The 16,328-nt window shown below is 37.2% G+C and overlaps 1 protein-coding gene across 1 annotated transcript; it reads left to right on the forward strand.

Annotated features, from left to right (window-relative positions):
- The first annotated feature begins 831 nt into the window (after positions 1-831).
- Positions 832-12,526, forward strand: LOC133522511 (parafibromin). The gene is made up of 13 exons (XM_061857874.1): positions 832-1,062; positions 1,291-1,444; positions 1,545-1,650; positions 1,736-1,855; positions 2,147-2,292; positions 2,372-2,588; positions 4,275-4,446; positions 4,759-4,890; positions 5,386-5,560; positions 6,502-6,613; positions 7,421-7,562; positions 9,838-9,979; positions 11,000-12,526. The coding sequence occupies exons 2-13, from the start codon at positions 1,314-1,316 to the stop codon at positions 11,034-11,036; spliced, it is 1,632 nt and encodes a 543-aa protein (XP_061713858.1). The 5' UTR covers positions 832-1,062; positions 1,291-1,313; the 3' UTR covers positions 11,037-12,526.
- The last annotated feature ends 3,802 nt before the right edge of the window (positions 12,527-16,328 follow it).

Raw genomic sequence — 16,328 nt, forward strand, 5'->3', positions numbered from 1 at the left:
AACACTTGGAATATAAACTGTACATAACCAAGGTTGTATGTTTTCAGATGTAGGCAGTGGGTTAAATTTGTTGGGAACGAAGACCTGATACATCTTCCCATAGAAAAGTTACATTTATTGAAACATGTATCTGCAGATCATTTTGAAAATAGTGCTTTTAATAATAAAAAATTAAGAAAAAAAATAGTGAAGGATTTTATAATTACAATCTGAGTGTAACGAGGTATTCTAAAATAGAATCCTAGCGTAGTGAGGGATTCAAGTGTTAACGCCTATGGGTGGTATTCCACCTATGCAATTTCTCTGTCCAATGTGTATTGCGTCTCACATTTTGATTAATGACATTGGACCAAGAAATTGGATAGGTGGAATACCACCCTAAGGTGGAAATATTTTTGCTACCACGTGATAAATTTACATACTGCTTTTCACATCACCTATGAGGAAATTATTATGGTACAAATAAATACATTTAATTAATGGTAATTAAATTAAATAATTTAACACAAGAAGTATGCAAAAAGAGGAAAAAAGTGATCCCTCCTAGTAGGGAAAATAGTGCTACTTTGATCCTTCCTAGCGGTGAAGAACAGCAAGGTGTTCTAAAAAAATCGAGTCCACATTAAGCTCGACCACGTATTAGTCCACTCATAGAACTATCCTCTATATAATATACAACTTAAATGTGGACTCGATCCTAACTTGATTTCGAGTACAAAATTTGTAGACAAGAGTCTATATTTCAACCCTCCCCATTTTATCGATATCGATAAGAAACGCAAGCGTGTAGCGTACTACACTATTTAAATTGCTTATGTTGGTACTATAGTTCTTTGACAGTTCTTTGTCGTACATTTTGGTAATGATTTGCGAAACAAAGGGATTCCACTCGCTAGTATGGAAGTCCCGTCTCTTAAAACGTAGTGATTATATGCTCTTTGGCATTGGCAGCAAGCAAAGCAAGGCAATGAGGTAGTGTAAACTTGTGCAACAAGAATTCTTTTACTTTTGGAAAGTAAAAAATTGAAATTATTATTAGTGGATCGCGATATTGTTTACAAGGTATGTTTACTCATTTTATTGACCGTATATTATAAACGCTGTGCGTGGTGATATTCCTTGAATTAGTATTTTATGTCAAGTGATTAAAGACTACGTCACAAGACGCGAAAACCTTAATACGTTGGCTATAATATGAAGCTATCAGTGAAAATAATGCTTTTATTTTTTTTATACTATCGTATTAGATAGCCTAGACCAGATTAATTGTATAAATGCTGTGTATTTCAGAACGGTAACGAAGTAAAGCAATAATGGCGGATCCGCTCAGTTTACTCCGACAATATAATGTAAATAAAAAAGAAATAGTGGAACGCGATAATCAAATAATTTTTGGAGAGTTTTCTTGGCCGAAGAATGTTAAAACTAACTACCTTATGTGGGGGTAAGAATTCATGTGTTATTTAATTAATATTGTGCACCTAAAATATATGCACCTGATACAGTGTAGCAGATAGATATATACTATTTTTTATTATTTCTAGACCTGGCAAGGAGGGCAGTATAAAAGAATATTATACATTGGAATGTCTTCTCTTTATTCTCAAAAATATACACTTAACTCATCCAGTGTATGTCAGACAAGCAGCGGTAAGTCATTTGCCTATAGGCCCATATAATGTTGACCAAAGTATGTTGTTGCTTTAACTACTTTTCTATTTATCTGTATTTTTAGGCTGCTAATATACCTGCAGTGCGCCGTCCAGATCGTAAGGAAATATTGGCATACTTGAATGGTGAAACTGCGACTTGTGCTTCAATTGATAAAAGTGCCCCGCTGGAAATTCCAACACAGGTACCAATTTAGGAAACATTTATTTCGACTTTGTAGTTGATAATGACAGATACAGACATTATTATTAATTTTAATTTTAAATAGAAATACAGTTCTGATACTTATGCTGATATATTTCTATAATAGTTTCAGTCATGTTAACCCTCCTACTAATAGAGACACCACACCTATACTACATAATCCAAGCTTTACTAGGCTTGGGCCTTAAGTTAACAGTTAATGATCAAGCTCAAAAATGGAAGTTGTTATTTCATTGTAATTGTAACCTAACCCTTATGTTTGTTGATGTAGGTTAAGCGTACCCATGACAATGAGGTCGGTGAATCAGTGGCGAAAAAGCCTCGTATTGAAGAGACCCATGTGCAGAAAGTTCGTGAGCAGCTTGCTGCCCGACTTGAAGTTACTAAAGAAGCCTCTGTCACTGTTGACAATATTAAGTGAGTTAACTATATTAAACACATTTCTAAATATTTATAATGTAACTGTGCAATGTTTAATATCATGATTTAATTGTAGATCATTGTCAGAGGCTATGTCAGTGGAAAAAATTGCAGCAATTAAAGCAAAACGTTTAGCCAAAAAGAGGACTACAATTAAAAATAATGACTACTCTGACACACTGGGTGTTGTTGGTTCAGATCTAAGAGCTATCTTGGATTATGATGTGAATCACATCATAAGTCGGGAGAGGCAATGGAGGACAAGGACTACAGTATTACAAAGTAATGGAAAAGTAAGTGGATTTATTATTTTTAAACAAAAACACCAAAGAAATTTTATATGTACAAAATTTTAAGATTGATATGATTCTATTTAGGCTTTGCCATGTTGCGGTTTTTCATTGGTACTAATTTATAACCCAAGTGGAAATATTTCATGATTATAAACATAATCACATAAATGATTCCCATAGATGCAAGAAAACATATTTTGAATAAGAGTAACGCAAATAAGAGTGATACACCTAGTTTTTAAATTTTAATTGTATTAAATTTACTAAGTATTTTTTAGATTTATTCAGGTTTGGTTTGTTGTATATGGAAGATAATTTCTGTCAAATGTCTACCTCTAGTAGCAAGCAATTTTTTTGTTGCGTTGACACGTTGTTTGCTCAATTCTTTTTGAGAAACAGTGACAGTGATTGGTACCCAAATTCCCCAAATTTTGTAGCTCCTGACTTATTTCTATGGGACTATCTAAAATTACGTGTCTTTGCTAACAAGCTGATAAAATTTAAACAGTTAAACCTGGCCATGTGACAAATGCACTAAGATAACGCCGAAAATGTGCGAAAATATGCTGAAAATTGTGATAAGGCCTCACATTTGACTACTGTTAGTGGTACACATATGTCAGACATTATGTTCCACTTGTATTTGCCAACCCTGAATAACTCTTCAAGTGGCATATGCCCAGTATTGCTAGGTGAGCAGAAGAGAATTATCGTATTTGAGTGTCAAAATTATTGTACCGATGAAAAAATTATCGTACGCCTATCAAAAAGGCACTACTCCCAAAATTTCTGGAAAAATAAGCTTACATATCCAATGTATAATCAAACAAAAACGCAATTTTCGTCTAAATTGCGGAAAAAACAGTTTTATATTTGTGTATTGTTGTGATAGATCCAAACGGTTTACAGGAAATTTCGATATTTTTGACGTAAACCAAGGAGCCTATTTCGCAAGGAAAGTGTCATACTTTGCTTCAAATCCTAGACTTTTTTGGTGGCATTGTCTATGGGCTGAAATTATCGTACTTTTGCGTACGATAATGCTTTTTGGAACGTACAACGTACCGGAGCCCAAATTATCGTACGTGTACGACAATTATCGTACGCCTGGCAACACTGCATATGCCACAGATTAGATTCAATTAATCAAATTTAAAATTTAAATGATGTAATCGGTTGGGAGTCGACGGCTTACCACTCCAAGGGTTAATATATTTTTAAAACAATAGTATTATTGAATTTAATATAATTAAAATTTAAGAACAAATTATGTACTTCTTATTGGCCCACTCTGTATTTTCATAAAAAAAGGACAAAGGATTACGTAGCATTTCAATTACCAATGTTTTGTAATTGGGTTTTGACATGACATGACATGATTGTTACTGAAATTTTTTATGACTATACATGATTTACTCGCATCATTGCTTTATGTAAGCTTTTTTAAGCAACACTACCTCAGCAACACCTACACTACCTACCCTGGCGGATAGGGCAATTAGCCGGCCTCACTCTTGCAGTTGCATTGTGTATCAACCTGAGCAATTATTAAGAGCCTTGCAATGGTTATGTGCGCTGCTGATGACCAGTGTTCCCATGTACTGCTTTTGCAATTTTTAAAGCAGATTATCAAGCCTACTAATACAATATATTAAGAGATGGCTAATCATTTGCGTTATTGACCAGATATTTGCCAGGAGTATTTTGGCACTGCTGCAAGGCATCCGAGCGCGCGAAGAAGGCAGGCCGGGGGTGCCGCGGCCGCAGCCTGTAGTACTGCCACAGCCTACTGCATTACCGGCGCAGCAGGCGCAGTACAACAGATACGATCAGGAAAGATTTATAACGAGGAAAGAAGGTCAGTGTTACTTCTCTATGGATTCAAAGGTTGTGGAACACAATTTGCCACTGGCTATTTACTTGAGATCTCTTGTATAACAACTTCCCGATCTAATGAATAAAATTAAAAAGGGGCTTTCACTTGTATCATGAGTTGTAAATGGTAATGCAACAGGCTTCTGCCATTAAGTTTCAATAACTAATGGATGCTAAATTAGTATTAGGTCTCAATTTACTGTTTCATGGAAAAATATTTGAAGTCTAAAACATATTCCTGTACCGTTATTTTATGCCTTAACCGTATGACCTAACAAATACTTTGTATCCTCAGAAACGGAGGGTTTCAAAATCGACACTATGGGGACGTATCACGGCATGACGTTGAAGTCAGTGACAGAAGGCCCAAGTGCTCCCCTTGCAGCGCGCACCCCACAGAATCCTAGTCAGCAGCGGCCAATGCCACGTAAGTTATGTAAATTAGTATGTAATTCAGGTTACATAGCTCTCTGTCTGATCACCTGATGTTATAGTGCTATTATATTACATAGCTAGGTTATGTACTTGAACAAAGGAATTTCGGTAAGGTCTGTGGCAGTTATGATATAGAGTTCGACTACGCTAAGCGTACAGACTATGTGTTACGTCAAGTATGGCGCTCCTATGGGATCTGTATGCATCACTGCAAAGTTGGTGTCAATGTCGGTGCAAACTTCAGAGTCTATCTGCCTGTTTTCTACAATCTGTCCTAAATAAATGGTAGTCATTGACTTGAATGTTGACAATTACAATTTAAACAACTTGCTATGTGTTGTAACTGCTAAAATCTAATACCAACAATTAGCGTAGTGATTTCTTATCGCTTTGTGTGTATGCGAGATTTTCTTTCTTCGTGTTAAGCACAAATTGAATGACGAACCAAATGTTGTGTTGCTGGCATAACAAGTGCTGTCGTCGACAGAAATGCCAGTGTCGGCGGGCACGCCGGGTCGGCGCGAGCTGCTGCCGGTGGCCGCGGCGCGCCCGCCCGCCGGCGGCGGCAAGCGGCCCTCGCGCACGCCCATCATCATCATACCGGCCGCCGCCACCTCCCTCATATCCATGTACAATGTCAAGGACATGCTGCAAGATCACAAGTAAGTACGGACATAGAGAAATAAGTAAGCATAGAGCGCTCACTCCATACATGACTTTTGTTACTTAATATTTATGAAGTTCTATGGAAGGTCTAATAAAACGTATTGCTAAAGTTTTAAAACATAATACTTGTTTAGCTTAAATCTTATTAAAAGCAAAATATTTATAAAGCTCTCTTAAAACTTCTTATAAACTCGAGCACTCTATGCTTAATTATTTATCTGTACTGAGTAGACACATTCCTTACCCGACTTCAAACCCGGAAACCGACTTACGAATATGTTTGTATCGAGTGCATCCATTTCACCATAGCGTCAAAAGTGCTGAGGCAATTTTTATGAACGCGGTGTCAACTGACTCATTTTGTCGCTGGGAGGACAGGCTACATTTCAAACTAGCTTCCAACAAATAAAAATGACCCTCCTCTTTAAAAAAAAATTAAGTGAGACGTGTTTGCTTGTCTACTACTTCGCTGAGATTCTATATTTACCATCTGAAAAGTGCTATTAGCAAACACACATTTCTGTTAGGTAGGTTATGTTGGGTAAGAAAAATATGGTTTGTTTTGCTTGGGGCGAAAAGTAATGTATGAGAATTTCGTACAACCGAAAATCAAGAATGTTTGAGGGCGTCTTGTATTTCTGAAAAAATAATTAAATATAATTACGTCTTTAAATCATGTAATTAATATTAGCAATAAATAAATTTTCTTATCGTGTATTTTTGGAAAAAAAGGAGTATATTATTCTACAAACATTGTATTGCTGTGGCAACATTGTCGTAGTGTTTTGGTCTTGTGCTACGATTTCGAGTATAACTTTAAGTAAGATATACACTTTGTTTTCATATTGTCTCCTAACGTTTTAATTGACTGCTGATATAGTCATTAACTGTACAGTTTCTTAAATTGACATATTTTGAACTTGCTTCATTCCACCAGATTCGTCCCAGTAGAGCAAAAGAAAGCCGAAGGCGCAGCCCGCGAAAATGAAGTGCTCCTTCAGAGAAGAAAGGGTGGTGAAAATATGCCTGCAAACAACTTTGCTATCACGGTAATTACCTTATTTGATACGTAAAAAATAACAAAGTGACGAATATTTAACCAACCAACTGTAAAGGCTACTAATACAAGGATTTTTTTGTTCCTAGGGTAATAATATAGAGCTTGTATTTAATTATGCTTGTATTTTTCAGTCGGTTGATGAATTGGTATGTGCTGTTGTGTTCATAATGTTGTTTTTTTTCTTTATGTTATAATCGTATTCTTTAACATCGCTCATTTTACCCTTTGTGGTCACCAACGACACCTGTGTTACGGCATACACTTATTTGCACTATCAGTGACCTTCATACTTTCAAGTAGGGTTTATATTGGCTCGTTTGGATGCCTAATCTAGGCGTGTGAGTTACAATTTGTATAACGATGGCTTATGGCATTCAAAGTGTATAGTACATACCCCCTTATTAATAACTTAGAAAACCTCTTAAATGTTGTTACTTTCTAATATACAATTATACATAAATGACAAAATGATAAGGTCCAATGATTATCAACGATTTGTGACGTTTGACAAACGTCTATCGATAACGACATCAAATATTGCGATTGAAGTTGGATAAGTTTAATTAACCCCGCGTACTTACGTGTACGAGTTTTGAGCTCACGTAAAGCCTGACCAATATATGATCACGCGCCATGTTGCGGAATTTAATTGAAACTAACTTTTTCATACTAAACTAGCGCCCTCTTGACAATGATCATATATTTATGGTTAGCTTTAGAAACGAAGAACTTCCAAATTCAAAAACTTAAAAATAGGCTTAAGTGTTACGAGGTTAATATATTGTCTGTGGTGCAGGTGCCGTACCGCGTGGTGGACAATCCAAGCCGCCTGTCGGCAGCCGAGTGGGACCGCGTGGTGGCGGTGTTCGTGCAGGGGCCCGCCTGGCAGTTCAAGGGGTGGCCGTGGGACGGGAATCCAGTGCAAATCTTTGCCAACAGTGAGTATTATATTATATTGTTTCCTTAGTAGAGTAAAGCATAGTTCATATAGAATTGGTATGCACTAGAAATTTTTTATTTTTTAAGTTAATAAAATAAGAAAGTTATGAATGGTGAATTTTAAGTAATGTATCTAGCTTTCAAATATGTATAAATAAATAAAAAACTCTGTTATGTAAATAATTACGTACTGTTTTCATAATGGACCCCCGTCATTTTCTGCACAACACTTTTGTCGACATTTTTGGCGTATGATTTCTTGTAGATCGCAATGAATTGATACCCTGGACAATTTAACTAGTCTTATTTAATTTTTTTTGATGATTGCTTAGTAGTTTTTGATAGATTGAAATTGGGAACAATTCGAAGGATTCATCTCGCGGGGTATGTAATTGGCCTGATTATTAGCATACCATGCCAAAACTTTTTTTGGGTAGTGGCAGCTGGCTAAATCTGGCCAACATTTCACAGGACCGTTATGGGTTCTAATAAATGCCAATACTCATTTCTCTAAGCACTATTTAATATAAAGGTCCAACTTTATTGTTGCCTATGTTATAAAACTTTTCGTCTTACAGCCGCAATTATAAATTCCTTGCCATATCATGTTTTTTTGAGAACTTGTCAAGTTTCACGAACTTATATTTTTCGGGTAAATTACCTCTATTATTGGCCATATAAAACTTCGAACCGAGTAGTTGATTAAAATCGAGTTTTACATACGTCTTGTCGTCCAACAACAAGCAACCTTCGAATTTTGTCAATACTGGGTCGTACAATAGTCGAGCTACTGTTTTAGCTTGTCGGATCTGTTTGACAGTCCGATTTGGCTGTTTTATTGCTCGATAGCTCTTATAGCCACCTCTGAGGTGAATCATCTTTATCTTTCTAGAAGATTCTTTGAATTTTTGGGATAAAATGTAATTAGACCGTCCTGAATTTTGTTTGAGTGACCTTGGGACTTTTTTCCCAAAATCTTGTTATTTGTCAGAGACCTCCGATTAGTTTGTACCGTTTTATGACCCTACAAATACTAGCTTTTAGCATCTTAAGCGACTTAGCTGTCTTTGTCCGGGATCAATAAGAATTTTCGCAGTATTTGTGCACGATCAATCTCCTGTTCTCAATTTTCATGGTCGAAAATTTTAAAATGCTTCAAGCTAGGAAAATAAGTTTTTCACCATTAATACTTTGAAGGTTGGTGATTGAACTGTAAGTGTCCATTTTTTTCCCGCCATGGAATTATTATTTTTTAAACATTGCTAATTATGTGCCAATTCTATATGAACTATGCTTTAGCTACGAACTCGAGCCTTACGAGTCTTCATTTTGAAGAACACGACTAAGTTTTACGTAAAGTTGCCGATAAAATACTTAAAAAATTCTTTTTCAGATATTTTTTGGAATATAACTCGAAAGAACTCGAGTCAATACATAAGCGGTATTACCTAAATAAGAGTACCTAAAGTAATTTGACGTTATTGATCTAAACACGCCATGTTATGAACATGTAAAAATTTGGATATTTCTCTTGAATGGATTCGAGTTTCTATTGGAAACCAAACCCCCTTACTTTAAAATAACTGAATTATTGTCTTAAGAGATTCGACGTAATGTCTGGTCTCATATGAATATGTAGACTCCAAAGACGTAGCAGGCGTGGCTCACTCCACGATTTCGCCGTGCCGCTACTAGTACATGCGGCCCACCCCAATTTTGGTAGTGCAGTGGTTGCCGCACACTGCTACGGAACGGATAATTTTTGATACAGATATAGCCAAATTTGATTATTTGTGTTCTACTACTACTACTCCTGACCGATTTCGGCCATAGCGACGTGTTCTGGAGTAGACATTTTTAAATGCCGTTAACAGAGTGTAGCTGTTCCACTGTCTAGTGCGTTTTTAGCGCTTGCGTACCCAACCCTTCTACTAAATTTCCAAGCGCATTTTGGGCACGTCAACACGCTACCTACATATTATTACTGCAGGAAATATCAAAATCTGTTAAACTAGTAAGTACGTTAAACTTAATAATAGGTGACAGTATTCGCTTCAGACGGTACCAACCCTAGCGGTAGCCACGCCCATTCCAAGCCTTTCGAAAGAGCTCGGTCCAATCAGCAACGTTTAGGCACGTTCGGTATACCTAAACGCGGGTTTTGTTATTCAGTGAACCTTCGTACGTGGTACTATTATTTGTTACGTGCTTGTAGTATTTATTAAGCCTCTCACCTCGAATGATTATTTGGTTAACTTTGCGTACGTTTTATAGTTTGCGCGTTCCACCTGAAGTTCGACGAGATGAAGCTGGACGCGAATGTATCGCGGTGGGCGGTCACCGTGCTCAACCTGAGCCGCACCAAGCGGCATCTCGACCGCGCCGTGCTGCTCGGCTTCTGGGAGACTCTGGATAAGTAAGTCGATACCTACAGCCTCATGCCACCCCGTGCCACGGGGCGGTCACCGTGCTCAACTTGAGCCGCACCAAACGTGCGCACATTTAAATACATTTTTCACGTCAGCAGCTCGAAGAAGGGTAATTTGCGTAAAGAGTAATTTCAACGTGCGGGAGCCTCTAATACAAGTTCGAAATATTTGGATTCTATTGTCTTTATCTCTTTCACGTCATTAGCAAAAAGAGAGAGACAAAAAAGTGCACACGGAATTCAACGGTATATTTACAGTTTATAACAGACCCCCGAAATAAGTCAGACCGCATCGTTCCAAAACATACTATGAGTCGTCGTTCGTAATAATTAATGAAATAAAAGTTTTAAATTAAATTAAAACAACATATTTTACGTATTTCATTATACAATCAAAACAATGAACTTAAAAAAATACGTAATTGTTACGCAAAGTAAATAATTTTACTTTTAACGATCTCTACTATAGTTGACAAGTTGTATCCGTAATTCAGACTGTATCTTACAAATAAAGGTTGTCGATTGAACTGCCAATTAATGTTCGTTATTTCATTATTTCCGTATTATTATTTTTAAACTTCTTTCGTTTTGTTTTATTGCGGTAATTAAACTTAATTGTTAGAATACCATAAGAAATCATGAGTGAAATAGTGATGAAGACGGATTACATTTTTTCAGGTTGTATTTTTCCAAATATGTTCTCACTGCTGTCGTGAAAATTTTTGTGTACTACACGAGATCAAAGTTATTTACATCTCGTGCGCTTTTGACTCGCTACGCTCGTGAATCTATTTTAGGATCTTTCGCTTGCACAGGACTCAAAATAAGCACTCAACTAAATATCAAACTTCGCTCTCTTTTAGTACAAATAACTATTGTTAGTGGTTTTGGTTAGTAAAGATATATTTATTTAATATTTTACGTCTGCCTTTAGGCAAACGACTAAAATGACGCAACATTTATTACACCTTCAGAACTCAAATATTAACAATCTCTCTTTTGTTACAGGCACATGATGAAGAATAAACCTCATCTTAGATTCTAGTTTAATAGCTTTATAGAGCTCTAAAATTATTGATGAAGCGTTTTTTATAGTTTTTAAGTCGAATGTACTATTAAATGCATCTAGATTATCTAGAAAAATTACCTACTGTGTACAATACTAATAGTTTGATTGAAATTACTTGTAGAATGTTGCTCCTCGAATCTTATTAGCTTAGTCCACACTTGTAGCAATTAAATTTACCCTTAGGTATAATGCATATTTTGTATACACTATAAAATACAAATGTGGACTCAGTTCAGGCAGAGGGCAACCTATGGTCGGCCTTTACCAAACCTTTGTAGTTGCAGGGGCGGCCTGTCAGCATACGGACAGTGAGAATTTCTTTAATAAAATGTTGCTTTTTTAATTTATGGATTTTTACGTGATTTGTACTCACGAGCTCTTTTGAACCTAATAGAAAATATTGTCCCAAACTTTTATTCCTTTTTTATTATCATATTTCCAAAAGTACGTATGGTTTCACAAAGGAAAGTTTAAAAATATAGGGAAACTTCGAGGTACTTTTTTTGGTTTCCGATGGAAAGAGCTGTTGATTCTGAGTCGAATTAACATAAAAATCAGAAATAATAAAAGCGATTTTTTTTGCTGTTGCTGATTCGGTAATATATATCGATAATTAATAAAGCCCAATGCCTTCATCCCCTCTTTACACGCACAAGTACCCACCTATAATTGATGATTGTGTATTATAGTCTCTGAGATCTATTTTCACACATTTGACAATTGTCTATTGATGTTTGTAGTGATGAAACTAAGACGTATCGTTTGTCAAATCTAGCGATTATAAACGAATTAGTTGAATCGATTTTACAGTCGAATTTGCATTTTGTGTTTGTTTTACATGTATTAGTTATTATTATTATATAATGGAATTTTATAAACTTATGAAAATATCATATGACTCGGCCACAACACTGCTTTAAAAAAAAAAGACATAATAGGTAACTGCTTGCGTGATAAATTATTTTCGTAAATTAATAAATAACTAAGATCTAAAAATTTTTTAACATAAACTAATTTATGTTTAAGAAAAGCGAAATATTGTTTTGAAGTACTTGACTAACCCTAATGCTACTACGGGGTTTTATTTATAATCTTAATGGTTTAACGTATTCGTTTACGGTCTACCGGTGTTGTAATGTGTTATTCATATGTGTGAACTTAAATCTCATCAACTATAAGGGTGGTAAACAAGAATTTACGAAAATGTGTTAATTTTAATCCCGAAGCCGAAGGCGAGGGCTTGATTAACACGAGGTCTTAATTCTGATACGTGGCATACACAATGTTATTCATCACACTTGTGAGGAAAAGACTAAATTTTAAGCGAAATAATTTTTAAATACATTCAAACATTCGTCCGTCATATTGACATTTTTGATAGGCTAGGCATCCATAGCGCAGACATATCCGGCATTTAGCCCCAATTGAAAATAGTTTAAAAATATTATAAATATCGATTCAATTAATTAATTTATTATTTTTAGTGCTTTGTAGCTGTAAGTTGTCCCCATCTATTGTATTGTATCGTATATTATTGTATTGTTTGACGACTGGTCTGGTTAGTGGGTAGTGACCCTGCCTATGAAACCGATGGTCCCGGGTTCAAATCCTGGTAAGGGCATTTACTCGTGTGATGAGCACGGATATTTGTTGCTGAGTCATGGGTGTTTTCTATGTATTTAAGTATTTATAAATATTTATATATTATATATATCGTTGTCTAAGTACCCTCAACACAAGCCTTAATTGAGCTTACTGTGGGACTTAGTCAATTTGTGTAATAATGTCCTATAATATTTATTTATTTATTTATTAAGTGTGAATGCAGCCCGCGACGCAACCCGCCGGCAATAGCGCGTCAATCATATGCCAGTTGTGCCAAAAGGCTTTCAAGAACATTAAAGGACTTAATATCCATACGGGTAAAGTCCATAGAACTTGCCTTACCCAAAATATCCTACCATCTCATGATAGCCAAATTAACTCGCGTCCTTCCCTCCCCACAGCCGCCCAACCGACCACTCCATTTGACCTTCATCTCAGCCATCTAAAAAACAATGTCTCCATAGTAAAAAGAATACCCCGTGGGGCCAGAATTTCTGTCGCATCACACCTCTCTCATATCATTAACAAATGTACCGAAAATAACACCACCGAAGACTGGCACCGTCTCTTACTTTTCTCCTACCATACCCTCCACGTTCAAGAAGATGATTCGAATATATCGCTTACACAAAAAATTAAAAACAATTGAGCCAATATTCTTCCGACGCCCGCATTTACATATAAAATTAAATCAAACACAACTTTCAACCATTCTAAATACATTGAAAATAAAATAAGCGATGGCGACCTTAAAGGTGCCGCCCGCCTCCTCTTCTCAAATGACGTGCTATCGCCGGATACCCCCGACACTCTTTTGGCTTTACAGACAAAACATCCCCCGGGTCCCACCATCCCACACTTTTTCCCACCATCCAACGGCAAACCAGGCCTGCCTACAAATAAAAAACAGAGACGTAATGGAAGGTATCTTATCATTCAAAATCGGTTCTGCTGCAGGTCTGGACGGACTCTCGCCCCAACATTTAAAAGATCTTACATCTCATTCCGTGGGCGATGCTGGTGAGCGTCTCGTCGAATCTCTAACCAAATTAATTAACGTCATGTACACAGGATATGTGAATCCGGACATAGTTCCGATCCTATACGGGGCAAATCTCATCGCCCTCTCCAAAAAGGACGGAGGAGTTAGCCGATTGCCGTTGGCTCTACTATAAGACGTCTCGCTTCCAAAATTGCAGTCAGGTATATAATCTCCAAATTAAAACCCCTTTTTGAACCTGTACAGATGGGTTTTGGCATAAAAGGTTGTGAGGCAGCCGTCCATGCCTTACGCACGTATCTCTCAAATTCATCTTGTGATGTGCTGGTCAAAATTGATGTTCGAAACGCATTCAACTCTGTAAATAGGGATACCTTGCTGACAGAAATAAAGAACAACATACCCGAAATTTATAACTACCTTTTGCATTGCTATGCTGACCCTACCAAATTAATTTACCGCGATAATATGATATCTTCAGAAGTCGGCTGCCAGCAAGGTGATCCTCTCGGGCCGGCAATATTCAGTTTGGCCATTAATCCAATTATTCAAAACTTAAAATCAAAATTTAATGTTTGGTATTTAGACGACGGAACCCTGGGAGGCGACCTCGAATCCGTGCTATCCGATCTTTCGACCATTAAATCAAAATTTGAAACAATTGGCTTAGACCTAAACTACAGTAAATGTGAACTTTTTATCCATAATGTCTCTTTAAATCAACTGGATGTAAGGCAAAAATTCAATTTTCATACACCAAACATTAAAATAATAGACAAAAGCTCTCTTTGAAGAATTTCATTTTCGACACTACTTCCAAATTTCAAAATTACGAAAGTCGTGTTCTCGAAATTAGTCCACATTTCGCTTTATCAATTATTAAATTTTACCTCTTTGTACCAAAATTAATGTATGTACTTCGCTGCTGCTCTTTTTCCAAATTTCTAAATTTATTAACACCTCTGGACGACATTATCAAAACTAATTTGGAATCAATTTTAAACTTATAGCTTAGCGAAGAGTCCTGGACCCAGGCATCCCTGCCCATTCGCCACGGTCGGTTAGGGATCCGCAAAATTTCAAGCGTTCATAGCTCAGCAATTCTCGTAGGCAAAATCCTAAAGGCCTGTCCTCCAAACTATGAGATTGCTGGCTTAACCGAGGCTAAAAACGCCTGGTCCATCGCCTGCCCGGGTAAGGATTTTCCCGAAAATCTAAATTCCCAAAGGACCTGGGATGACATCCATTGTAAAATTATCTATAACTCTCTCTTAAGTCGCAGCATAGGTTCCTCACGCGCCAGACTCTTAGCGGCGGGTACGAAGGAATCCGGCGCCTGGCTACACGCCTTTCCTTCAGTACACACAGGCACATTTTTGGAACCGCACACTCTGCGCGTTGCAACCTGCCTGCGACTCGGCGTCCGGGTCTGTGCTCCACATAGGTGCCCCTGCGGCACTGATGTCGACGCCCTCGGACACCACGGGCTCTCCTGCCAAAGGAGCGCCGGCCGCTTCTCTAGACACGCCGCGCTTAACCCTTTACCAGGCCCCGAAGAACCAGCGTGTCTTAATACGTACTTTATATGCTGTTGCAACCGTATTGAACGCCTTGTAAAAAATGTATTTATGAAAGTCGGAGATCTTCCTTTAAACCAGAAATAAAAATGTGGGTTACGGTTATCCCATCGCCTGTCTAAGTAATGAACTGTCATACTAGATTTTGTCTTATTATATTCTTGATCAGGCCAAGGGATATATTCCACCCACATCTTATATCGGTTATAATAGTCAAGGTTTAACTCCAAATCTCCTACGAAACATTATATCAATCACTACTTACTTACGTGAGTTTTTATGACATGACAAGACAATTTACCGGGCCATGGGAAAAATAGCTCCCACACAGTTAAACTCTAATAAGGCCATGGGATAATGTCAACCTACATCCTAATTCTGGTCATACACAATAATGCATGAATATTTAGCAATGTTTACGATTACATTAGCTTTCAACACTCAAAATCTACAAAATATCAAAAAATTGTTCGACCTATGTACCTACTTCTGTTTCATAGAAATTATGGAAAGTGTTCGAATTTCTCCGTAGTTTACTGAAAAATTAGCGTTCAAGTGAATTTAAACGGCTGCCGAAGATATATTACGCAATTTAGAAGCGTGTTCTGAATGAAGATCATAAAATAATATTTTCAGGGATTGACAAAATATTTTGTAGGTGGTTTGGAGTTAAAACCTGACTACGGTAACCGATATAAGATGTGGGTGGAATATATCCCTTGGCCTGGTAAAGGGTTAACGATATTCTCCGCCGGTCTCTTGCCAGCGTGAACGTGCCAGCTCTTCTTGAGCCAGCTGGTATTGTACGAGTAAGAGACGATGGTAAGAGACCGGACGGAATGTCACTAATTCCGTGGAAGATGGGACGGGTGCTGGTGTGGGACGCCACATGTGTAGACACCCTAGCCCCGTCTCATCTCCACGGCACAACTGCAAAAGCCGGTGCGGCGGCAGAGGCGGCCGAAAAATTAAAAAAGATCAAATACGAGAGTTGCTACTTATATATCCGGAAACAAAAAACAAACAAACGTACACGGCTGAAAATGGTTTTATTGTTATTCAAAGTATTCCCCTTGATGATCTATG

The sequence above is a fragment of the Cydia pomonella genome, chromosome 1 (assembly GCF_033807575.1).
Source record: "Cydia pomonella isolate Wapato2018A chromosome 1, ilCydPomo1, whole genome shotgun sequence".
Taxonomy (NCBI): Eukaryota; Metazoa; Arthropoda; class Insecta; order Lepidoptera; family Tortricidae; genus Cydia; species Cydia pomonella.

Coding starts and splice junctions, on each gene's coding strand:
- LOC133522511 (XM_061857874.1), top strand. CDS start 1,314: ATGGCGGATCCGCTCAGTTTACTCCGACAATATAATGTAAATAAAAAA. Junction 2,589..4,274: donor TATTACAAAGTAATGGAAAA/GTAAGTGGATTT, acceptor GTTATTGACCAG/ATATTTGCCAGGAGTATTTT. Junction 4,447..4,758: donor ATTTATAACGAGGAAAGAAG/GTCAGTGTTACT, acceptor TTGTATCCTCAG/AAACGGAGGGTTTCAAAATC.